Genomic DNA, 26,492 nt, shown 5'->3' with positions numbered 1-26,492 from the left:
CTTTTTTGAATTACTGAGATTCTACCAAAAATTTTTTGTCAAAAACAATTTTTTGGACCCTGATCCATACTTGTTAGTCTTCTTTAATTTATGTCTTTTTCTTGTTTAGCAGGCTTTGTCCTGCTCTCATATTTACGTGGGTGCTGTTTTGCTTGGACTATGTATCATTCTTCTGCGATAGTGTAAACGGCTTTGTGTCTTTAAAACAAGTAAGTCTTTGTGTGTTTTCTCTCTTTTTTTTTTTTTTTCTGTTTCTATTCTTTTGATGCCTTAAAGTGAGTGTGAGAAAGTTTCATTCCCAACATTATATCCAAGAAAAACTTTGCTGTTTATAGCTAGTAAATGATATTTATGACAATGGTTGCCATACTGCTCATGAGAACAGATGACTCATAGGGTCATACTGATCAGATATTACATTCATTAGATACAACCTGATAGCACATCTGCGGAATAAATGAATTCTACATCATCACACGTCAATAGTTCGGACCAAGTTATGGATATATTGTCAAACACAAATTCCATTTACAAGGGGCTCTGATAGGTGGGTGCAATTAGTCCTCTTTCTTTAGAACAACAAACGCAGTGGGCGGCAAGCTTGGCGTGTTTGGGTGAGTCACAAAGTACTCATACGCTGCTTCAGGAAACCTTCGGAACAACTCGTCGGCAGTGTCCCGGCCGAATTTGTTCCCGACCATGTCTCCAAACACTGCTCGGGCTGCAAGGCCTACGTCTCTAGCCCGTTCACAGCGGTCCGACTCACAGATTTCATGGGTTTTGCCGTCGTCGTCTCCATGATGTAGATCGACTATCTGTGCCACGGGGACGGAGAAAGAGCTGATATTGCCGACGATCTCCTTGAACTCTTCAATGGTTGGTGAATAAATTGGCAGCTGGAAAGAATCCAGATCATCTTCCTTAACCTTTCCCTTCAAATCAAAACAAGCATATAATATCAATGGTTTGGAATTTTTCTCCTGCTCTTTTATTTTAGGCCTTTTTCATGTTTTTAATGTCACATTGTTTGTTTTCATTTTTTTTATTTTTATATGTTGCTTATTTACTTATATTTCGAGGATTGTGGCTTGTGTTATTAGTTTCTTATAATAATAATTTTCTCATATATATTTTTTAGAAAGCCCAATGCTTGCTACGCTGTCTATCTTTACTCTTTAGCAGCAGCGGGGGAAATTCAGAGTCAGAAAACTTTTCCTACCTCGGCGACGAGTTCTCGAAGAATGGATTCTATGTAAGCGAACCACATGTCGTAGCGCGGCGCATCTGCCGGCATCCACTCATGGCGGCAAACGAATTGCAGCACCAGAAGTCCTCCTGCAACCAGCTCCCCAGCCCTGGCCGCCAAGAAGGCAGCCATGTCTGCCCTGAACTGCGCTTGATAGGCACTCACTATATCACGGTCCCCGCCATGGCAGTGCAGCCTGCCCTTGTTGCAGCACCCATCGGGCACCTTGGACAGCCAGTGCAGAGCAAAGGAGGAATTGAAGTAGTGAATCGAGTCCTGAGGAAACAGCTGTGAGTAGAAGGAACCGGGGACTGCTGCAACGAAGTATGGCCAGTTTGGAGGGAGCGTCTGAAATAGAGTGTTGAAGTCGTTCCCCACTTGGTCGTTGAAGAAAACTTGGAGCTGGAACGGTTTGCCCTGGAGCGAAGGTGAGCTTCTGAGCTTGGTTTTCATGGCTTCCGCGACTGTCTGCACGGAGTGGAAGGTGTTCGGTCCCACTGAGCACCCTAAATCGGCAATGCGAATGGTGGCCGTTTCAGATGGGATGTCAAGCCTTTGGTGGATGGCCTCCTCCACCATGTGAACTGTGCTCGCATACCTGTGCTTCTGCAAAAGCATCGCAAAACATGGTCTAGTTTTAGTTTATGCACATCTTACATCATCCAAAATAAAACAAGTCTGCTATATTTTGATTTTTAGTTTTTTTCATCCTTTTTCTAAGACGGGGAAGACGACCAAGTTCTTTTCGACATGTCTGGCTTACAGAGAATTTTGCCCCTGGCCCCCATTTTTTCGTATTGAAATATCTCGATTAGATAGGATTGCGAAACTATTTCCAGAAAGCTTTTACAAGTTGGAAAAGCTTTTCTGATGTTCTCACATTTGATTCCTCCTAAAGTAAAAGGTTTATGGGCCATTAAATGGTCTTAAGGGGTTGTTTGGCATGAGGTAGAACATTCTGTCAGCAATTCCATGAAGCTATCACAAATATTAAGACTCAATTCATGGAAGATGTTTTCAAGTAATCAATTAATACACCTTAATATTTGGTAACGATTCATGTAACATTAACACAATGTTGCCCATAAGTGAGTAGTAACTCATAGTAACTCTATCTATTCAGACAGATCACTTTGATTGACAGTTAAGCAAAAGATAAGGAAAAACAAAAGTGAGTACGTACTCATATTGTGCTCATATTGAATGATGAAAATGTTCACCACATTTTTCTTCTTGTTTTCGTGGATCAAACAACCCTCATTAGTGAGTTTGGTGATGCTAGATAGCCAAAATCACAATTTAATTCAATCAGTTTCCAAAGTTCACGTGGTCCATGAACAGCCAATCAGGTTCATCCAATTGGGCGCAGCCACTTTGCTTGAGGGGTTGTTTAGTTCAAGTGATCAGATGGCCATGTGAATATCGAAGTTAGGGTTCATGCTCTACACAATAACAGAGCTAGAAATTTTTTTTTAAAGGTACCATTGTAAAAATTCTTATTTCTTATGAAGCACAATACATATAAACAAGTAAGCCATTATATAAAAATAAGAAAATTGTTGCTAATGTTGGCAATTGCCTTGGCTAGCCTATATGTAGCTCTTCTACTGGCTCTACACATACAGAGAAAACTATATATATAAACATAAAAACAAAGCACACAACTTACTTGATACCTCGAGTTGTGCATGTAACCATTGGGGCCATTTCCCCCGACCATAGGTAGTGCACCAGCAATGGCCATCTCTCTCTCTCTCTCTCTCTCTCTCTCTCTCTCTGAGCAACTGCATCGAAAATAATAGATCCCCCGCCATTTATAATTTTAGTTTTGCTTTTAGGTAGCCCATTAAACTAAAACATGTTCATCATGGAGGCATTATTAGCGATACGGATCGCTGGCTACCAACATGTGAAGACAAGATTTGACTTATATTTGTAAAAGCAAGTGTATACTGTAAGTCTGTATCTAAAGTATTGTTTATATGCTTCTAAAACAGTCGCAACTGTTTTAAACTAAACTGTATCCAAAGTAATGTTCATATCCAAGTGGGTGTAGAAACCATGTTAAATGCGTGTCGAGTGATTGAGTGTGCCATGAATGTTATCAGAAGAAGCTTTCCAAACATGGTCGAGCCACGGGGTAAGCTCTTTGGTAGAATCCAAGGCAGAGAGAGTCCCTCACAGTCGTGGATATAAAATAATTTTCTAAAGTTCAAACCACATTAAATGCATGCTTGTACCAAGAGTTTCCTTCAAAAGAGCTTCCGATCTGATATTGAAGCGATGAATAAAATAATCCTGACAAGCCACGTTTAGCTGGGTATGAACGTGGTGAATTTATCAAGCACGGCTCCTGGTCGTCGCTCGTCTGCTGCGACTTAGTTATATGCTTCGTACCACAGTACGGTTAATACAACAACAATACTTTTATTTCATACCACCAAAAAAAAAAATGTAAAGACAAAATTAAAAGTAAACAAAAGTAACAAATATATAAAAATTATTTTTTAATAAATAAGCAAAATATCCTTCCTTCTTTTATTGCGCACAGTGCGCTTGACCTAAATACCTTTCTCTCTCATCTGCTAGCTAGTTTTGAGATTTTCTTGACTGCACAAGATATTTACATGCAACAAAAAAGAAAAGTTTCTAGTTGTGCATCATCTTCCACCACCAGTGATGGAGTTCATGATCATAAGAAACTAATTTAATGGAATCTGGTTCCCAAACAAATGGCATGGTATTTTGATTTGTATATAACACTTTATTTGGAAAAGTTAAGTTTTGTATTGAAAATATGAAGATATTTCAAAAGCTTTAACCTTTTTTGGGTTGAAACTGAAATTATTAAATATTAGATTGAAACCCATCGAAGCAAAGGGTGAAGCTCAATGTTGGGAGTGTGCTGAATCGGTTTAGTTGTATTAAAGTATAGTTCAGCACTTGTACTTGGGTTCTTGCATGCACAGATGTGCGTGCGTTAACAGATTGGATTGTAAAGCCCAACTTTAAGCGCAAGTTAAAGAACATAACAAGCATACATCTAGTTTGCATTATAATTGAAGCGGAGTTAAGATTCTCTCCCCTTCCAACTAAACAAAGGCAGTGGGTCGGGCTGCCCCCTGGTACTCAGTACTCGGCCCAACTCAGGCCCGATCTCAAGCTCAAAAAAAAGAAACCCCTGTTGGGTCGGCTTGGATCCGCCCGATAATGAGTTTTTTTAAATTTTTTATTAATATGTATATAATTATAATATTTTATTATGATTAATTATATTTATATAATTTTTATTTAAAAAATTATTTTTAAATTTAATCGGGTTTGGGTTTAGCTCCTGTTGTGGATTTCGGTCCGACTCGGACCCAACTCATTATCGGGCTGGGCCGGTCCGATGCCCAGGCTTGCTTACAACGTGTATAGGAAGTTGTTTATTAATGGCTTAAGGGATGTCGCGCAACTGGTTTAGGTCATTTTAGGTTGTTGTTTGCTAATTCAAATCTCTGTTTAGTTCATTTCAGTGAGTGGAGGAGACCTATTGTCTGTAAACAATGTTTTCTCAATTGAAGGTTTCTCAAATCAAAACTTTTATATTCTGAAATGATTCTTCAAAACTTTCTTATCAAGTCTTCAACATTTTTCAAAACACCACATCACATTTAGAATGAAAAAAATGTTTAAGCCAAAATAAAATGCATCAAAATAAACATAGTCTTTGGATTGATTACCTCCAGTAAAGGCACCGAGAATGGTTGATCCTCGTACCTTCGACTAGTCTGTTTCTCTCATTTCAAAACAAAAACCTCATTGTTTTTAAAGCATTCAAAAAAAAAAAAAATTGGAGATGCGAAGACTTGGTGTTGCCCCCTTTATGTTTCAACTTTTGAATTGGAAACTTTTTTTTTTGTTTTGGGAACACATAAGATTGATACCCCTAACACTCAAAATAAAAACTAAGGATGCTAAAATGAATGACAAAACCAATAGATCTTGGTGGAGAACGAATGGCCTTGTGGTAACAAAATTTCTCAATCCAAAGCGGTCTGGCCTGAGTGAAATGGTCTTTTCAAGCAAATTTTAAAAGTTTCCATTCAAGAAGAATGTCATTATGAATTATCTTTTAAATTCAGGCAGTTATTTGGATTTGTTTTAAACAATAAGTGGTTCTCAAACATTGAGTTGCTGTTTGCATAAATTTTTCTGCTAATCCTTTATATGTTTTCGTTATATTCTTTTGGTTCCCCCTTTTACTAAACATGTCCTTAATTTGCTTTCATAGTCGGTGTTAACTTTAAGGGTTCGCTGCAACTGCTTAAGTTATGACATAAAAAGACCGGAGCAGGTCACATGCACACCCTGATTGCTTTATGACCAAAATGCTCCCGGTTAATATAAAAACAGAGATCTTTTGATAAAGACAAAAAAAAAACATTAAATGACTAAAAGAACATCTTTTTTTTAAATAATTTCCAAAATACCTCAACTCCAATGCTGCATTTATTCGGTGTATATGCCTTACATGCACCACTCGTGCACCCAGGATAGGAGCCAGAATTTTTTTATGAGGGGGGCAGAATTAAACTTTCTAAATTTTTGACACGGGCTGAAATATCATTTTTTAAAATTTTTATATAATTTAAACTTTACATGTATATGAAAAGAAAATTGAGGTAAGGCCAGGACTCATTCGAGTCCCTCTTGGCTCTGCCCTTGCGTGCACCCAACTCACTTTCAAAAAAGATTGTAACTGAAGGAGATCACAGGTTGAAAAGAGCTGTAGAAAATGACATGATAGGAACATCCCCAGCTAGTTAGAAAGAAAGACTCTTTAGACCCAATCTATGCAAGAAGACACCAGGGTAAATAAATTCAACGTGATCCATGTAGAAAATTCTATGCAAGGAGACGGTAGGATACAGGTAAATTCAATGTGGTCCATGCAGGATTGGAGCCAGAAAATTCTTTATAAAGAGCACTAGTTATAAAATTTTAAATTTGTAATGAGCACCAATATATAAATGAGGAAAATTTCTGGCAATATCAATATGAAGATTTAAATTTTGTGGGATTTTTTGGACAATTGCCCACATAGTATCTGCACTTGCCTCCATCCCTAGGTCCTTATGGTGGGAGAAGGTCCCTCTAACTTTATTAAGGTAGAATTAACGAATAAAGTGGTCATACAAAATTATTTTTCAACTCTAGCTTACTTATCAATGTTTTGGTTGCTTAGCTTGATCCAGTTTGGCGTGGCTGGTCAGACCAGTGACCAGTAGAAGCCTGGCCTCATGGATGGAGCTAGGATTTTTTTTTTTTTTTTAGTGAGGAAAGAAGAACATATATATAATAAAATTATATGAATACATGATAAAATAAGCTCATGCCTTAACACAAACTTGGATGCCAATTGCATCGGGACGTTAAGCTCAAGTTAAGCTCGCCTGATCAACTCATTGTCAAGTCCAACAATATAAGGATGTCAATGGATCAGTTTCAATTGAATAGAGTTAATTTATCATTTTGGCTCAAAATCAAACTCAGATCCGTGTATATATATATATATATATATACACATAAAATACAGAATTATATCAATTATTGCATACAATGAATTGATACGACCAAGGCAAGAACATGCCAACCGACCGACTAGATTGTGCTGATGTTGGGCGCCAGCAATGGAGAAATAAGGATCATGTTTTCAATTTGGTTACATAGAAATAGTGCAGCTGCATGGGAAAAATGAAGTTCACAGGTATTTCTTCCAAAATTCTGATCGCATTCCGTGTGATCATCACTCAAAATTAAAGAATTTCTGTTATTTGTATCATTCTGTCCACATTAAATGTGTCCATAAAGGGGACCAAAAGTCCGGTTGCACAAGAAATGAAATCATCAAAGAACAGTTTTCAAGCACGGAAAGATACTTTTTGGGGTGTGTTTAATTGATAGCCATAATTTTCTTTTCTTGGAAGACTTTTTTTCTAGCAGAACTTTGCACTTTTAAAACAATTAAAATTCCATTCTTGGAGGGGAACCAAAATATTTGAGACTACTTGAGTATCCCTCGACTTTATTAGTTGAGTGCCCCTTCAATGTTTCCCTTTAAAAATGAAAAATCAGCTCAAGAGTAAATAATAGCAACCTAAGACAAAGTATGCATATGTATATTTTACTTTTCTCTTCTCTCCAGAAGAGGTCAATCGTTATATTTTTATGCACTTTATGTTTATTAAAAAAACAAGTCCCCAATTCACATCTACCTTTTTAAAATCACTTGAAAATTATTTTAAAAAATTGAACCTAACATTTTTAGCAATTGAGTTTGAAGGTCCTCTCCAATGGACCTTGCGATGCAAAAGGTTTGGGAGAGAAGCCTCCTTACTTTATTCATAAAATCAAAGAATACAAAGCAGCGAAAGCAAAGCTTTGAATGAACTTTAATTGTGCAATAAGTCGAGCCAACTCGGGTACTAGGCAATACGTCAGTCCACTTCAAACTCTATATTATGATTGTTGTGGTTGTCATCACTATCTAGTGTATTATTTTGCTCGACCATAAAGGTTTGGAAGCAATGCTGTCCACATCAATTGAGTTTGTGTTATGATTCTTGTGGTTGCCGTCACGATCTAGTAAATTATTTCGCTGGACCACAATAGGTTCTGAAGCGGACCCTGTAAATCTACCAAGCGAAGGCACAAAAACCTACTCGAGACCTTCGAGAAATACAGTTGTGGTTTAACTCTGACTGTTTTGTGGATGAGTGCCTATAATCCAAGACAAAAATCTTTGTGTGAGTTTTCAAAAGTGTATTGAACTACAAAAATGTAAAATCTGATTTTGTATTTGTATGTGTCAATATAATGCCAAAAATGTGTTCGATTTGATAAGAAGTTCGTGATCTGCGATCGTTTTGTCCATAAATCAGTACCATCTTCGTTTCTGAGAGATCGAGAGAGAAAATAAGAGCACCATCATCTTTAAGCTCCAATCCTGTTGCAACTGCTCATTAATTCTGCGAGATTCACAATTAACAGCTGCTAACATTTCTTCTGTAACACAAAGAAAGCGGTGGGCGGCAAGGTGGGCATGGTGGGTTGAGCCAGAAAGAACTGATAGACTGTCTCCGGTAACCTCCGGAACACTTCTCCGGCGACGTCCTTCCCGAAGTGGTCGCCGACGATGTCCTCGAACACCGCCCTTGTTGCACGGCTCATGTCTCTCGCCAGTTCATCGAGGTCGGGCTTCCGCCGATCTTCCTGTTCCTTGCCAACACCATTTGATGCCCACCCTTCATCCACCTTCTCCGCCACGTGAATGGCGTAGGAGCCGTTTATCTCTACTACCTCTCTGAACTCTCCGACCGTCGGAGAATAGATCGGCAGTTGGAAGGAGTCCAGATCTTCTTCTCTTGCCTCCCCCTACATGCCAATAATTCAAACAGTACCAAATCAACGTTGTAAAAATTATGTTCCTGCCCCGATTCAGGTGGGTTTTTTTTTAAATGTAAAATATATAATTAATTAATTAAAAATACAGAAAACTTGAAATAAACTGAGTCTGCTTTATTACTGAAATAAATGTTAAATGTCAGATCTTATGTTGGTAGTAGTTTTATAAAAATAAGATATGAATCTGACTCTGAAACTAAATATAATTACACAGAGTTTGGTTAAATTGAACATGGTAAAAGGGGAACCCTACCCAAATATGAGCAGTACTGTACGTCCCTAACCCTAATGAGACGTCAGGACCATTATCTTTTTTAATTAGACAGATTCCTCATTAGTACCAAAAGTTCTTCATCATACATCATTCATATCATAAACTTTATGATAATTGAAATTGTAATGTACCAAAAGTTGCAGGTGAATGATAATTGAAATTCAATGTACACAAATCCATGTCATATAAAGCGTAGTTTGATAATAACAAATGCTTCATTCATCTGACTAAAAGGTTGAGTTATTTCTTCTAGTGCTTCGTAAACCTACCTTAAACTTTAAAATAGATTTATGAAACACTCAGATAATAATTTATTCCAACTCCCAAATGACCTCCAAAACATATTATTGTTAGGGATTCAACATACATATAGTATCTATTTTGACATACATTAAAGGGTGGTTTGATGGTTTGAAATTTTGATTCAAGAATGAAAATTCCAGAATCATAATCCCTCTACGAGCTGCAATGAAATAAAAATTTTAGGTTTAAGTTTCTTAATTTCAGAAACAAAGTATTCTGTTTGTTTAATAATTTTAATTTCTTAAAAATTGAATACTTTGATTTTAAATTTTCATAATTTTGGGTACATCAATCGACCCCTAACAATTTTTAATCTTCAACGAAAAGAATTCATCTCTTTACAGAATGAGATTGATTGGGAAAACGTTCGTGCAGCATGTGCAAAAGCAAGATTCATTTTACACTTTCGAAAGCACCACCCATTTTTTCCAGAATGATTTAATCTGACTTGATTCCGGAAAAGCTTTTTGAAAAAGTGCGCCTCAAGTTCTTTTGAGAGTCATGAATCACATCATAAATGCATAAAAGAACACGTGTTTTCTTTCCCAGTGATGCCAATAACATAATGAAAAGTTAATATTTCTTTTGGCCTCTTTTTCATAAAAAACATGTGTTCATGCCCTTGCACGCCAATAATATAATGAAAAATTAATATTTCTTTTAGCTTCTTTTCAAACTTTTTCATGATGATAAGTAGGCACCTTTTATTGACTAGAAACAGTCAAATTATTTAAATAATATTTTTACTTATTATACAACGTCGTACCTGAAAAAATAATTTTTTTTCTTTTTTTTTTAAGTCCTAAGTAATTATGTTAGGCCGATGTGGCAAACATACACTTCATGTAAGGATAAAAATAAATTTTAAAAAATTAAGGATAAAACTAAATTTCTTTAAAAAAACCAAAATACCCCTCTTTCAGCCAGGTAGAACACAAGTTACCGTGTTCATCACAAAGTATAGGGCTGCGCGCTAGTGGAGGTAGCTCAAGCTCAACATGATTCAAAGAACTTGAGCTTGAATTCCACTTAAACTCAAGTTGAACTTTATGGCTCGAGTTTGATTCGCTTAATCGTTAACTTGTTTAAACTGATCTAACTATTACCAACAATCTAACCACAAATCCAAATAAAGAAAACATATGTTATGCATCCAAATATCCCTTAAAAAACATAGCTACATAAAATCTACATATTTATGCAGTCGAGTCAATCTAAGTTTAAATGAATCGAGTTCTTATAGGTAGAAACTCGACTCGCATAACATTTTGGGCATAAATTTAAATTTGAGTTCATCTCGATAAAGAAGTCAAGCTAAAGTCAAGTTCTTACAACTTGGCTTACATACTTACACCTTAATCTCGACTGCATGATCTCCAGCTTAAATGATTCTCATTCACATTAAGTTTAGTGTGTGTCTATATATAAATATGTCGATCGAGAGAGAGAAAAAAAAATTGAATAGAAAGTTTAGACAAGGAGAAAAAGACGATGGATGTTTTTGTCATCCGCTTTGTGCCATTACTTTCTACTCTCATTCATCGGCTTCAAATAGATTGCCCTAAATAGCTAGAATTATCTTCCACTCATTCAGCCGTCTATCAGGCCATATGATCTAACAAGATAAATAGTTGATAGAAAAACAAAGAAAAAATGTGATGATTCTTTCAACTAATATTACTTTACGGTTTTTTGCCATTCTTTTTCTCTTATTTATCCATGGTGGCCCTACTTAAGGCCTTTTTGATGTATATGAATTTTTTTGCATGGTAAAATTAATGTACGGAAGGAATATTTTTCATAGGAAAAAAGTCGGACCTATACAGGTTTGATTATTTTGCGTGGGATTTTTTTTTTATTTCAATGAAAAATGCATGGCAAAATTACCCATACAAACTTGAAAAAAAATTTCACCCTGCACAATATTTTTCTTGTGCGTCAAAAAAAACGTAAATGACTCTATATACTATTTTTCTTGTGCATCAAACGAAACCTAAATGACTCTATATAGCATAATTTATCCTTTTCACACACACTCTCGCTATATATATATATATATATATATATATATATATATATATATATATATATATATATATATATATATATATATATTTATTTATTTATTTATTTATTTATTTATTTGAAAACATTCTTACCTCAGCTACCAATTCACGAAGGATGGACTCTATGTGAGCAAACCACATGTCATAACGTGGCGCATCTGGCTCCATCCACTCATGTCGACAGACAAACAGCATCACAAGGAGTCCTCCGCGCACCAGCTCCACCGCCCTGGCCTCCAAGAAGGCAGCAATGTCTGCCCTGAACTGGACACCGTAGGCAGCCACTGCCTCAGCGCCCCCGCCATGGCAGTGCACCCTGCCCTTGTTGACGAGCCCACTCGGCGCCCTTGACAGCCAGTGCAGCGCCAGGGATGAATTGAAATAGTGAATCGAGTTCGGAGGAAAGAGGCGCGAGTAGAACGAACCAGGCACCGCTGCCACAAAGTACTGGCGGTTCGGTGGGAGCGACTCGAAAAGGGTGTTGAAGTCGTTCCCTATTTGGTCATTGAAGAAGACCTGGAACTCGAACGCCCCTACTTGGTGGCTCGAAGATCTCTTGATCTTAGCATTCATGGCGTCCACAACAGTCTGAATAGAGTGGAAGGTGTTCGGACCCACTGCACAGCCCAAGTCTGCAACTGAAATGGTGGCCGCTTCAGTTGGGATCTCAAGCTTCTGGTGAATTACCTCTTTTACCATGTCCGTTGTAGTCGCGCACCTGGTCCGCTGTAACAATGTCATGGTTAAATTTAACTTCTATCTTTTGAAGTAACGAATTCAGATCTTATATGTTTCTTTCGAAGGGAATAAAGACTGGAAAGAACATGGATTTTTACGCCGTTTTGTTATCTTCAATGCTTCATGGATCGGCCCTTATTGGTTTATTAATATTTTATATTTTTCAAAATTGAAAAAATAATGAAAGAAATAATTTTATCCGTTTATGATGTTTCTCTGCAGGAGCAGGAAACATCTGGGTACAGTCGGTAAAAGGTAGATACTGTTCTTGGTAAAATACGTGTCGGTTTGAAGTTGATGAAACAGAGCAAACTTATGTTCTGAGGTTGTTTCTAAAAGCTTCATCGTTTATAAGAAATTTAATTTCTTTTGAAAAGTATTAACATATTCAGCCATGCATCCGGGTTCTTTGAGTTCTCCGTTTCCATAATAAGCGTATTAGTTTGTCTTCATGATCCTCATCCTCAAATCGTGTTGTCTTTGCTTACTAGTATTCTTATTCTTGCTTTATCAACTATCACATGTTCTGCAACAGTAATGCAATTGTACATTTCTTCATTTAAGGACAATATTATCAAGTAAAGAAACAACAGCGACAGTTATGCAATTGTATATTTCTTCATTTTAAGAACAATATCATCAACTAAGAAAAAACAATGAAGAAAGAAGCAGAGTACTGCCTTCTTAGCAGAAGTTGCATAGAACAGAACAAGGGACAAAGAAAAGGTTACTGCAGTTGGATGGGGCTTGGCTGCTCTGCGGTGAAATGGGTAGCTCAGTCAAGATTCTTTTCTCATGAGCACTATCTTTTCTGTAAGTCATGGTTGGGTTGACCTCTTGAAAATTGAAGAGAGTTTCTGTTTGTTAGAATAGAATTGACGGAAGGGAAAACTGGAACAAACAGAAAAGTGACATTCTCAAAACTGTGAGCTCATCCTGCAAAGCTCAAACGCACAGGAGAAGTCGAGCTTTATATGAATGAAGAGAAGATCATGATCTTAAATAACATCAAAGAAGTAATCTTCTTTGCGGAACTCAAGTAAGAGGTTCTCCTTACATACTTGGTACTTGGAGTTGTGCTTGTAGCTGTTGTGACCATGCCCACCAGCCATTACAACTGCTGCTTTCCCCATCTCTCTCTCTCTCCCTTTCTGTGTGTGCAGGAGGAGTGTGTGAGTAACTTCTGCCAATCATCTTTTATAGCCATTTTGGATTCATGATGTCAGTAATTTTTCTAAGGTAGAAAGGGAGATCAGCTGCGGGCACATGAATTGGAAACATTCCATTAACCAGCATTGGTTAAAATGCTTTAGGATGCCCACTGGCTGGCGCAGGCCGTCCTGTCATGTCATGATTCGTGAGCATGTACCTCCAACTTTATTGTCCATTAATGCAAATGACGCATTATTTTTTAGAAAATGAAAAAGTTTGATCTTTCAAAATCAGGTACAAATTACAAAGTGGGAGGTTAGAAGACAATTTTTTTGGAAGAGTATGTGGATGTGTTTTGGCCAGTACTCAAGGATGTTGTTCTGCAATTTTTTCTCATGAAATTTAATGTTGAAACCAAATATTGACTTCATACCTATTAAAGCTGGGTTGGGTTATGTAGGTCGCGTACAATTTTTTCGTATATCATAATGATAAAAATACCTTTTCATTAACGAGAAAAAAATATAAAAATCCAAAAAAGTGAAAAGATTAAAAAAATATTTTTTAAATAATTACCAAAAGATATGAAACACTTGAGCTCAAGCTTGCCCTATTAAATTTTAAAATATATTTTTTAATATAAGATAATATATAAATATTATTAATTATAATAAAATATTATAAATATGTATACATAAATATATATATATATTAACACAAAATCTAAAAAATAACTTTTCAAGCTCGAATCTAGCTTATCGGCTCCATTCAAGTCCGAGCTCAAGTCGAACCAGGTGACAGTTCGCGACAGTTCGACTCGATGTCTGGCCTTAAAAGGTCTCCATGTGCAACACATGAGATATGAATTACTGATGTCATATCTTTAAATATGACATCCGAGGCAAACAATCATAGCCTAAGTGTCTAACCTTGTTCGTATTTTTCTTAAAAGATTAAAATCGACCAGTTGGATGTACAGTTTACCTCATCGGCTGTTTCATAAGAAAAGAAAATGAATTATGACCATTGACGAGGGGCACCAAGCACTCATGTACAATGCAATCCACTAGAATTCAATTTAGATGCATGTCTACACTGAACCTTACAATGTAGAATTTGAAATCAGGGTGGGGCTGGAACATTGTCCAATTACAAGTCTAGATGAACGTATAATTTGGATTGATTCAAATTGAAGCAAGTCAATTTCAGTTCCATATACCTCACCTCTGGTCGACCAGAGACACTACATAATTCGTTGTTTTCTCTATTGATCTCAAAAATTGCTTTGATTTTGGGTAAGATTTAGATGATTCCTTACATGTTTCTAAATGCCAACTCGATTTGAGTGAGAGGGAGGTTATCCCACCATCCAAACAAGAGCTGAAACTCTTTCCTTTAAGTTTCCTTTCTTTTTTTTAAGGTCCAGGGCTGAGTCAATACCAAATGGCGAGATATGGTACATGAGCATGGACACGCCGCATAATGGACATTAAGGTTACAAGTCACTCAACTTGATTTGAAAGGTTTTATGAAGGAGACTCTTCCATCTTATATCATTTGATAGAATCTCAACTCTAGAAAAGCAAGAAACCAACCTTCGGATATATTGAGAAAGATGCATCTTCTAGCCTAATCAGTCCTGCTTCAAATATTTCAATTTTTTTTTCCATCATCTACTGGCACACCATCTGCATCGTTCTCCAAGGAAAGATACTCTTATTCGGAGAAACACAATAACAGCATTATTTGCAGCAACAGGTGTGGAGTCGGAAAATTTTTATGAGGGGTCGAAATATAATTTAAAATTTTGACGAGAGTCCAATTATAAGTTTTTAAAATTTTCATATAAGGTAGATAATTTTTTTAATTTATATATAAATTTATAGAAAAAATTGAGGGGGCAGGGCCCCTGACGGCCCCGCCCCCTCAATTTTTTCTATAAATTTGAGGCCTCGTTCGATTGCGGGGGTAAAACTTGAGGAGTGAGTGAAATATGTAAGGTGAAGGGAACTTTCACTTGATCAGTGGTTGGTGCATCAAACACCATTAGTGAAACGGCAAAATGATACCCGCAAAAAAATCCGACCTCAAGAGGGCGGATTTTTTCCCGCAGACTTTCTTAGGAGCCATTAGGGCTCTCTCGTTCTCCTCCTTTTCTGTCCGCTTTCCCCTCCGTTGAAGTGCCAATTTTTGGTTCTCTCTCGCTCTTTCGAGCTGCTCTCTCAGTCTCTCCTTCCTCTCCTCTCTCGCTGCTCTGTCGCTTCCTCTCCTCTCTCGCTGCTCTGTCGCTCCTCTCCTCTCTCGCTCCCTCCTTCCTCTCCTCTCTCGCTGCTTTGTCGCTCCTCTCCTCTCTCGCTCCCTCCTTCCTTTGTTACTGCTCTCTCGCTCCCTCCTTCCTCTCCTCTTTCCCAAACGTCACTCCCTCCTTTCCCAATGTCGCCCACTTGCAGCCCCAGGTGAGTCCTATGCGTCTCTCTGTCGCTCTCTCACACGCACGTTCTGTCAATAACCCACCTCAGAACAATAACCCACCTCTCTCTTTTCACACGCTGGACTTAGGCACCATCTTCAACAGCAAATTTTGGTTTATCCCTCTTGGCTGTTGCTTTACTCAGGTATGCCCTTCAAATTGAGATAGAGACTTGGTAGGACTGCATCTCTTGGCAGAATCTGGTTGGATTTAGCTCAGTTTTCAACAAAAATGTGTGCCTTTAATTTCAGACTTTGCAGATCTTTAACAGGCTGTACATTGCTTGTCGCTCCTGTGCCAGCACAGAGTATTCATCTTATGGGGTTGGGAGGTCCTCTGGAATTTGCTGATCTTGTTTTTGATGATTTTGCGCTTCAATATTGCATGTAATATAACTGAAGTGGATATTGTATGACTTCTTCATCAAGCACGTTACACATAAAGCTTGATATTAACACTAAATTCAGAACTAAATGCCTTTAGTTGGGGCTTCAAACACAGTTAAATTCAATTAAATTGACCCTGCAATCAAACAAGGCCTCAGATCGAAAGAGGATAAAATTTCATTATTTTTTTCTAAAAAAATTTACCGTTGTAAATTTACCACGTTAAATTTTTCTAATCAAACAGAGCCTAAAGGTCAATAACACATTTCTTCACTTTTTGGGTTTGCTAATATGGAAAAATGCACCGTCCTTCTCATTCAAGTTCCTCCTCTTTAGTATTTTTACCAAAACATGTAAGAAAGCAGGGGAGGAGACAAGGGGGTAGCGTCCGCCTGGGGCCTGGCCCCCTTAAAAAAAAATTAATTTATATGTAAATTTTAAAAAATATCATTTTTTTATATAAAATTTTAACAAATTATATTTCTGCTCCTGTCAAAGTTTTGAAATTATAATTCTCATCAAAAATTTCTGGCTCTGCCCTTATAAGAAACTCTACCTGTCAATTTAGAAGTTAAAATAACAAGTCGTGGGAGAAAAAAATATTACAACTAATGCATTGTGCACTTTACTCCTCACCGCGCTTTTTTCGCTTAGCTCATCTTCACCGTGCTCTGCACCAGTTTCAAGAACATAACCGTGAACCTCTCGGCCGCACGAGAGACGGTGCATGCCGATGAGACGCAAGACGCTACCAAAGGCCTACCCGTTGGGCTTCAATCCTTTCAACTGCGGTTCAAGCGCCTAAAAGTCCTCACACCCGTTGAGGGTGTGTTTAGAAATCAACGACGGCTAAGTAGTAAGTAATTGTTCGAACAGTGGACGTGCTTCGGCCAACATGCTAGCGCAGGCGTCTCCTTTGATCATGGCATCGCATGAGTACTAGTCTCTTTGGGACATTAGGTCGAACACTTTGACTGCAAGAGCCTGATGAAATAAACTAGAAAAAGGGGTTGCCCTGCCCGAGAGAGAGATATATATATTAAAGAAACTCATTCAACAGTTGCAACGCCAAATTCAAGAGCAGCTCTAGCGATATTAAAGGAAATTATCCGGACCTTGCAACGTCAAATTCAAAAGAAAAAGGCTATGATGATATTGAAAGCAATCCTTCAAATGTTGCAACGTCTCACAGCCATGGCAATATTAAAGAAAATCATATATTAAAAAAAATCGTTCAACCCACAGCTATGGCAATATTAAAGGACAGCATTCAAACTTTGCTACCGTAAAGAGAAAAAATAAACAAGAGAGAGAGGCAAGAAAAAAGAAGACATGGTTTTACATGGTTCATTCAGTTCAAAGGAACGTACGTCAACACAGGAAACGCTTTCTTGCCGTTTTTTTTTTCTTATTATTGTTTCTCTATCAATACAATATATAAGGCAACAGGAGTCATCGTGAAACTGATTCTATCAAATCTTTTCTTTATAACGTTCCAGATCAGAATTATTATGATCTTTCTTTTTCTCTTCTCCTCCTAACGCTTCAGTCCAGACCAGGATTTATTTGATTGTTGGATTTACACTTTCCATTTGCTGTTGTTGATGCCATAATTGAATGACGTTGCGCTGGAGGAAGCTGAGTGGGACGTTGCATTTTCCTTTTGCTGTTTGCATTTAAGTGAGACGTTGCTCTTTCCTTACGGCTGTCGACGCCATAACTGGTTCCTCTTGAATCTGGCGTTGCAGCAAAGTTTGAATGCTTTCCTTTAATATCACCATAGCTGTAGGTTGAATGATTTTCTTTAATATTGCCATAGCTGTGCGACGTTGCAACATTTGAATGATTGCTTTCAATATCATCATAGTTGTTTCCTTTTGAATTTGACGTTGCAAGGTCTAGATAATTTTCTTTAATATCGCTAGAGCTGATTGTTTGAATGAGTTTCTTTAATAAGATACCCATCAAATCTGGTAAAGCCTCACTCCATCGAGTCAAGCTCGACTCTAACTTCAAGGTTTCATGAGTCCAGTTCGGCTCAGCTCATGTCAGAACTAACCTCCCAGCCGTTGGAGTTTCTTTGATAAAAGATCTAGAATCCGGCGATCCCCATGATCCGAGTCCCAGCTGTTGTAATAGGTTGAACAAACTGGTAAATCATGATATGTGGATGTACAAGTAGGCTCTTAATTATGAGTTCAAAACTTTTAAGTTTGGAGCATCTTCAACCAGTTCGTCAGCGAAGGGGATATTTGGACATAAGAATGAAGTGTCAGTGTTTCATGAATTTGGTTTAAAAAATTAAAACAAATCTATAAAAATACTATAACTTAGTGTTTTATGAATTTGTCTCAAATTCATGTTATATATAACATTTATTCATATGACATTCACTGGGTATTCTTATTTTAGTATTGTCAAATCAAAGATTCAAAATTGATTCTTAAGCCAAATTAGTGAGGCTTCCGCGAATTGGCCGATTAACAGATTCGGCTGACTCGGTTGTGTGTCCGTAGAACATATTTGAAAAGTTATTTCTTGAAAAAATAAAAAGGAAAAACATAAGATTAATTAAAACAAAAGTTTTTTAAAAATTAATAGTATAAACAGACGGCACATGGCACTCTTGAATCTACCACCAAATCTATTCAGTCCGTTGGTTGAAGTAAGCCAGTTCTAATGACACCATGTCCATTTTCTTCCCTTTTCAATTCTAGCTAGAAGACAAGTTGAATCTGCTGCAGCCATTCTCTCTCTCAATTTGAGGGTGCGTTAAAGATATTCAATTCTATGGCATAAAGCCTCTGACGGGCGGATTACTAACAGTCTAAAACTAGATCAAGTTGCATGCACACCTTTACATGCAACAAATATGCACTGATAACAAAAAAAGGACGATGAGGTACTTCAGAAATTTTTTTTATAAAGGTATATACATTTTAGACTTGGCAACTAAATGAAAGAGATTATAATTTGATTGTAGCAGTTGATCTGAACTGCCTTTCAGGAGTACCAGATATCAATCTTTACCTGGACTGCACTTCTTGATCATGATAATAAGGAGACGGACAGGGGAACTACAGAGAGAGCTTTCATTCCTAACAAGATATTGGTGCAGCATATACCAGAAAAAAGATAAACAATGAGTTTACTTAGTTTAAAACTGCCCTAAACTGATGTCCAATAAAGAGGTATGCCAAACAATCTGCATGATTAGACTTTGAATGAGTAGCTTTTCAAACCTTGTTTCTTATAGTGCATACCATAATATAAAGGATGGTGATTTTAGTTTTCAAGTCACTCAACCATCTAACCAAAGCTCTCTGATTCAATACAACAACAATTAAGAAAAAAAACAAAAAAAATTGGTGATAGATATTTTCCACCAATCTAGTATTAGTTAACACTTTTTCTATTTGGTTTGCTTTAAATCAACCAAGTGAATGATTATATATATATATATATATATATATATATATATATATATAGAGAGAGAGAGAGAGAGAGAGAGAGAGAGAGAGAGAGTTAGGCATTCTTCTGCAGTATGAAGAATGCAGTGGGTGGCAGAGTAGGTACGGTTGGTTGATTCACAAAGAACTGATACGCTGTGTCTGGGAACCTCTGAAAGAGATCTTCTGCAACATCCCCACCAAAGTGGTTCCCCACCATCTCCTGAAACACAGCCCTTGCTGCAAGGCTTAACTCTCTTGCCTTCTCATGGAGATCATCAGTTTTGTGATCTTCGACTCCTTGGCCTACTTTTGCTCTCCACCCTTGATCGACTATTTTTGCTACGTGGATAGAGAAAGAACCGTTCATCTCCACCATCGCTTTGAATTCTCCAACTGTTGGGGAATAGACTGGCAATTGAAAGGAGTCCAGGTCCTCTTCCTTAACCTTTCCCTTCAAAACCAAAGAAGCGGCGTCAAAATCTTGTAGTTATATTTCTACGATAAGACGTATGTATTAATTTATAATTGAATTGCAATAATGGTAGGAGACTTTTCTCCCAGCAGACCTTCCTCGGAATTTATAATTGAATTATAAACTACGTTTTCAAAGAGAAACTACAAAATTTCTGTGCTTCTATAGGCCGTAGTTTTAATCTTAAAAAGGCCAGCATTAATTTCTAATTTCTTCATACAGGCCTCCCATTTCCGGACAACTTTCAAATGGCGGTATGAATTAAGTTGAAGGCTGATTTGCACTTTGAAGCATGTGAAATTTGTATTTTTTTTTCTTCTTTCTTTTTAACTGGAAAATGCATATTTGAAAGGAAAAAAAAAAAGACAAAACTAGATGGGTCTGAGTTCTAACGTAACAGAGGTAAAAGCTTTTGGTTAATGGGTATTAGTAATAACTTTTAAACTTTAAAGGAACATGAAACATGTAATGAAAAAAAATTATCCTATGGTGTTAACATAAAAGTAAGTATTTTTTGTGACTCCATGTAAGCAAGTGCTCACATGTTGCCCACATCTGCCTCCACCTTGTTAAGAACTTTCTTTTGCAATTGTTAATAAACATTAGCCCGTATTTGTCTAAAATGCAATGTTCTATTTTGGGTTGTCGGCCAAAAGTTGGTCCCTAAAGGAAAATTTCCCTTCATATAAATGTGAAAATTTGTTTTTGACAGGAATATTTAGTAGACAGTAAACCAGACTACAGAAAGTTGATACATAGGCTCAAAAAACAGGTCACAAAAGAAAGGGAAAATACCATACGATACTCCATGCAAGAGTATTTCTGATCAGAAAAAAAAGAACGAAGAAAAAGCTGGTTCACTTAGCTCCACAGAGTTTACTATAACACAATCTAGTCTTTCAATCCGCAGAAGTATATATCATCCAGTTTGGGAAACATTTTCTGAGTGTGTGTCCACAAGGTTCTCTCAAGAATAGAGGCAACATGCATACATAAGATATTAAGGCTAGTATTTTAAGACAAAGAAAATCCCAACTATAATTGTATACAAATAATCTTAGCAAAATATATGTACAAAAACATTTGATTATGAGCCCAAAAGTTGTTCTTACCTCAGCCACCAATTCTCGAAGGATGGACTCTATGTGAGGGAACCACATGTCATGGCGTGGTGCATCAGCATCCATCCAGTCATGGCGACAGACAAACAGCATCACAAGGAGTCCTCCCGGCACCAGCTCCACCGCCCTGGCCTCTAAGAAGGCAGCCATGTCTGCCCTGAACTGGCCTTCATAGGCCGCCACTGCTTCAGCGCCCCCACCGTGTAAATGCACCCTTCCCTTGTTGAGCAATCCACTCGGCGCCCTGGACAGCCAGTGTAGCGCCAGGGAAGAATTGAAATAGTGAATCGAGTTCTGAGGAAACAGGCGTGAGTAGAACGAACCAGGCACCGCTGCTACAAAGTATTGGCGATTTGGTGGGAGGAACTCAAAGAGGGTGTTGAAATCGTTTCCTATTCGATCATTGAAAGAGACTTGGAATTCGTAATTTCGGCCATGATCTTGAGAGAAAGATGATCTCTTGATCTTGGCACCAATGGCGTCTAGAACAGTCTGCATTGAGTGAAGGGTGTTGGGTCCTACTGAACAGCCCAAATCAGCAACTCGAATGGTGCCTCCTTTAGTTGGGATATGAAGCCTTTCATGGATCACCTCTTCCACCATGTTCACTACAGTGTCGTACCTGGTCCTCTGCAAGAATTTTAGGAGCAGTTGATTCATTAGTTGCAGCTGAATTATAGTGTTTCGACGAAAGAACTTAAAAACAGAAAAGAGAGAGAATTGGTGTATTGTTTACACCATTTTCTTTCTTCCTTCTTTTCTTCTTTTTGCGCTAGGAGGAAAAGTGCTCAGAAAAAAGCAGAAGGAAAAACGGAAAATCTGATCACGCGTAGCTTTACATAAACTTCTTTCTTTTTTAACTTTATTCATGGAGCCTAGAAATACTAATCAAGTTAGCGCCCTATCATTTAGCAGGTTTGCTGCATATATTACATTATAGATTAAGCCAAATATTTGTTGGCATGCCCATTCATGGACCAAAAGCACATGTAGAACTGATTAATCAGCTGAGAACTATACGCATACGTTTTTTTGCTGTCAGTTTGAATTCGATCAATTTGATATTTTTTGGATGCTTGCTTAGGAAATTAGAAGCCATTAAAGAACCAAGGATGGTGTCATAAACAATTCTGTTTCAACTTATATGTGGGATCATTTATACATACTTTCATCACGATGATCCTTCAGGTTGCCACTTACGGTCAAACTCATCACGGACGTCTGGAAAATTTTTCAGTAATTGCTTTACAGATAGATAGTACTTCAAGTGTATTCATTGGCAAAGATCCCTTTTGCAGCAAGAGCTTTTTGATTCTAGAAATATGGAAAGCATCTTTGATAGCAAGACAAGTATATGTGTTTTTGAATTCATGGTTGGAACACTTTTTCATATAACCAAACTGCGGGTAAGCAGATCTCTGCCAGTTTACAGCAAAAGATACTTCTCAAAGAATGAAAGTAGTCATGACCTCCTTCTACTTAAAGGATTAATGCCAAATGGACGGATGAAGCTTTTGCCCTACTCGTCCTTTAGGCCAGTAACGGATGAATGGTAAGAACTCTTTTTCACATAACCAAACTGCAGGTAAGCAGATCTCTGCCAGTTTATACCAAGAAATACATCTCAAAGATTGAAAGTAATCATGGCCCCCTTCTACTTAAAGGATTAATGCCAAATGGACGGATGAAGCTTTTGCCCTACTCGTCCTTTAGGCCAGTAACGGATGAATGGTAAGAACTCTTTTTCACATAACCAAACTGCAGGTAAGCAGATCTCTGCCAGTTTATACCAAGAAATACTTCTCAAAGATTGAAAGTAGTCATGACCCCCTTCTACTTAAAGGATTATTGCCAAATGGACGGATGGAGCTCTTGTCCGACTCGTCCTTTAGGCCGGTAACAGATGAACTTTCGCAGAAGAAAATATGCACAGGTGACCTTTTGCTTGAATTGTCAAAAAGAAAAGGAAGAAGGACTCTTCGGAGAGAATCCACGTTCGTCACGGATTAAATTTTCACCGTTCATTCATCAGATGAACCTTTTAATCCCAACTTCTCTCGGATAATCTGCTACTCTCATCTCCAACAGTGATTATTTCTTTACTGTGGAAAATATGGTCATCCCAAACAGGAAAAACCATGAAGATATGAAATTAAACAGAAAACAATTAAAAGAGAATTTATATATCTTTAACGCAGGTAAATAACAAACTCGGTCATGTATATACTTTTCATGAAAAAGAAAGTTTTTTTTTTTATAGCATGAGAAATTATTTTATGGATGACCTTTGATGAAGGTGTGTGGTAATTAGGTTGGATTTATCTAAGGCTGTCCTAAATTTTTCTTCTGCGTTTAAACCGTGACAGTTGTAGGGTGGTGCGCTTGTAGTTGGAATTCACCGCAAAAAACATGACTCCCGAATTCTTTTCGACACTAATCAAACGCCCCATAAACGAATTACCAAGTGGGAAAATGTTTGGATTTATACCACCACGAACGAAAATTTTTCCGATGTTGTGGGACATCAAGAAGGAAAATTTCCTAGGCCGAACTCGATCGTCAAGCTAGCCAACAACTGCTCTCTATTCACTGTTTGGTCTAAGAATTTGACACTAAGATATCTCTAACCTATTAATCAAACAAGAAAATGGACAAGAGAAAAAAACAGAATGGATTACACCAGAATGAAAGGTTTCTGAGAATCTGATTACGTACTTGGTGAATGGAATTGTGCATGTAGCTGTTCTGGCCATGCCCACCAACCATGACAGTTGCTTCTTTGCCCATCTCTCTCTCTCTCACTGTCTCTTTTCCCTCTCTCTCTCTCTCTCTCTCTCTCTCTCTCTCTCTCTCTCTCTCTCTCTCTCACGCACGCACTGCAGCTGCCATCTTCATTCATGGCATTATGAACTCCTGGACGAGAACCCAATGACCGCTTATAGCATTTTGACGAAGCAGTTGCCGCTTTGGAGCCTTTCAAGCATCATTCAATATTCAATAATTGTTTGCCGAAAAAAGAAAAATGGCGATAGCTGCAGCGTGAGAGTTACAGATGTCATGTGGGTGCACAAGAAGTATAAATGTCCAAATTCAGTTTGAAAATATGAACAAAGTTGACTGTTTTAATTGGATAACATTCGGTGGATGATGTGGGTTTTATATGTCTAACAAGGAATTGAATAAGAATTTGATTGATTCTAAGATCGAATGAAAAATGAAATAAAATGTCAACATAGAGGTACAATGCTCTTAAAAGAAGATGCAAAGTTTTCTTTAACTATTTACTTCTGAAAAAAAGAAGTTGGTTTTTACATTTGTAACTTAAAGGAGAATCTCCTTAATGTGATTTCTTTGAAATGACGGTAATGGCGATTCTCATATCAGATCTGCTATGTTCTCTTTTTATATATATATATATATATATATATATATATATATATATGTATATGTATATGTATATGTGTGTGTCTGTGTGTGTCTTTTTGTGTGTGTGTGTGTCTTTTGGCTGTTTAAAGGCTTGGACCTGTTACACATAGAGTTGGATGTATAATAAATGACTGGTAGAAAAATGTCAGTTTCTATTATATGTATATAAAAAAGAGAGATTGGTAGAAACCAAATCGTTACATCAAGAACAAAGCCAGACCCTTTAATTCGTCACTAAAATTATTTTAAATAAAATGTGAACATGCTATTATGAAAACTAATTTGATATAAAAATTATTTGATTTGAACTTTTAAGAAAATATAAAATTTTATATTATCAAAATGTTGATATTGGGGCAGAGGTGGGAGAACATATTGCCCACACCAGAGTTTGAAAGTTTCTTTATTTTTAAATGAATATCTATAAATATTTGCTTCAGACATGAAAATATGTGAACAATGCCCCTCCAAAAAAAATTTCTTGCTCTGCCACTGTTTTGTGGGAACCATTCATTTTTTTTATTACAAGAATGCTTATTACAATCCAAAAAAAGTGATCAACTTAGTATTTGTTTTGCATCAAACTATAGATTATTAAGATCATATCGGTAACGTTAGATTAAAAAAAAAACATATTTAAATTATCTAATTTTTGTTCTTAATCTAATGTCTGGATCCTACTCATTGGACACTTAGGTCATGTATATGAAAATTAGACCCTCTAATTTTTTGCTAAAAATTTATTTTAAATAAAATGTAAACATCTCAATATATTTATAAAAATTATTTTGATATATAACATGCTTTGAATCAAGCTGTTTTTATAAAAAATGTTGACTTTTTTATTATCTAAATGTTGATGTTATAAGAGCCATTCTTATGCAAACCTGCAGGAATGTTAGGCCTTTATTGATTATAGTCAAAGATTATGAGAGCCATTCATTTGTGTTTATTATAAAAACACTATTAAAACCTAAAAAATGGTTTGTGTGTGTGTGTGTATGCATATAAGTGATTGATAGAAACCAAATAGGTCAGAGACAAAAACTAGACCTTTTTAATATGATATTTAAAGTGTTCGTTTTTAAAATCTTACCTTACCAATATGGTAGTAAGAATTAGTTGATGCAAAACGTGTATTTTAGGTTTTAATAGTGTTTTTATAAGAAAAAATGAATGGCTCTCTCATAACGACAAAATTTTGATGATAGAATAATCATCATTTTTCTTAAAAACAACTTGATTCAAAGCTAATCTTTCAAACATAATCTGAAAGAGTGATTATTAGCGAAGCATATATTAAGTCAATCATTTCTTAGGTGTAGATGTGCTTTCACAGCTATCGATTCACAGTCCTAGTAACATCAAAATTTTGGCAGTAAAAATACCATGATCTTTTGTAAAATAACTTGATCCAACGGATGCTCTACGCAACTGATGCTGTTAGCATCTCTATTTGGGTGCACGGTACTTTATTCATGGTGACAAATGAGTCACAAACAGAGTGATTGGCATTGATTGGATGCTTGCAAAGACAATGAGCCATTTGCCTCTGAAGAAATTTGGCATATCAGTTGAGGTAGCAGCTGGTATAAGGACATTCATTTGTTCAGTTCTCATGAGTATAACTCCTTAGGCCAAAGCATGCATATGCTCTTGAGGAAAAGAGACTACTTAGGGTTCTATACTGCTGATCTAGCGACAGAGTCTCCCGCCCCGAGTATGGTTTCCTCGGAACTCGAACTACTAAAGAAAAAGTAGACCATTTAACGGACAAGAAAATGGCTCATTTACCATTTGTGCTCGATTGAGACTAGGCTATTTCATTGTTTCACATATCCAGCAATGTGGACAGACTTTATGTTTAAATCTTAATGATGGTTTGTATCAAGTCCTAACAGCCTTGTCAGTGTCTTGATGGCATTTTTTATGCTGCT

General features: G+C 37.0%; 3 protein-coding genes across 5 annotated transcripts; all 3 read right to left on the bottom strand.

Annotated features, from left to right (window-relative positions):
* Positions 1 to 295: 295 nt before the first annotated feature.
* On the bottom strand, positions 296 to 3,017 carry LOC116248310 (farnesoic acid carboxyl-O-methyltransferase-like). Of its 2 annotated transcripts, none has more exons than XM_031621035.2 (3): positions 2,916 to 3,017; positions 1,220 to 1,852; positions 296 to 932 (listed from the first exon to the last, which is right to left on the bottom strand). In XM_031621035.2, exons 1-3 carry the CDS (start codon positions 2,988 to 2,990, stop codon positions 558 to 560), a joined length of 1,083 nt encoding a protein of 360 aa, XP_031476895.1. In that variant the 5' UTR covers positions 2,991 to 3,017; the 3' UTR covers positions 296 to 557. The 2 variants fall into 2 exon arrangements, with proteins under 2 accessions (XP_031476895.1, XP_031476896.1); XM_031621036.2 differs by lacking the exon at positions 2,916 to 3,017 and adding an exon at positions 2,010 to 2,131.
* A 5,106-nt stretch (positions 3,018 to 8,123) lies between these two features.
* On the bottom strand, positions 8,124 to 13,242 carry LOC116246962 (farnesoic acid carboxyl-O-methyltransferase-like). Of its 2 annotated transcripts, none has more exons than XM_031618886.2 (3): positions 13,134 to 13,238; positions 11,432 to 12,064; positions 8,124 to 8,665 (listed from the first exon to the last, which is right to left on the bottom strand). In XM_031618886.2, the coding sequence occupies exons 1-3, from the start codon at positions 13,173 to 13,175 to the stop codon at positions 8,285 to 8,287; spliced, it is 1,056 nt and encodes a 351-aa protein (XP_031474746.1). In that variant the 5' UTR covers positions 13,176 to 13,238; the 3' UTR covers positions 8,124 to 8,284. The 2 variants fall into 2 exon arrangements, with proteins under 2 accessions (XP_031474746.1, XP_031474744.1); XM_031618884.2 differs by having other exon boundaries at positions 8,134 to 8,665; positions 13,138 to 13,242.
* Positions 13,243 to 19,394: 6,152 nt separating this feature from the next.
* Positions 19,395 to 24,036, bottom strand: LOC116247079 (loganic acid O-methyltransferase-like). Its single transcript, XM_031619032.2, has 3 exons — positions 23,845 to 24,036; positions 21,121 to 21,759; positions 19,395 to 19,987 (listed from the first exon to the last, which is right to left on the bottom strand). Exons 1-3 carry the CDS (start codon positions 23,914 to 23,916, stop codon positions 19,610 to 19,612), a joined length of 1,089 nt encoding a protein of 362 aa, XP_031474892.1. The 5' UTR covers positions 23,917 to 24,036; the 3' UTR covers positions 19,395 to 19,609.
* Positions 24,037 to 26,492: the final 2,456 nt, after the last annotated feature.

This window comes from Nymphaea colorata, chromosome 2, assembly GCF_008831285.2.
Source record: "Nymphaea colorata isolate Beijing-Zhang1983 chromosome 2, ASM883128v2, whole genome shotgun sequence".
Classification (NCBI taxonomy): Eukaryota; Viridiplantae; Streptophyta; class Magnoliopsida; order Nymphaeales; family Nymphaeaceae; genus Nymphaea; species Nymphaea colorata.
The sequence above is the reverse complement of the archived record's forward strand: the minus strand, read 5'-3'. Positions and strand labels throughout refer to the sequence as shown.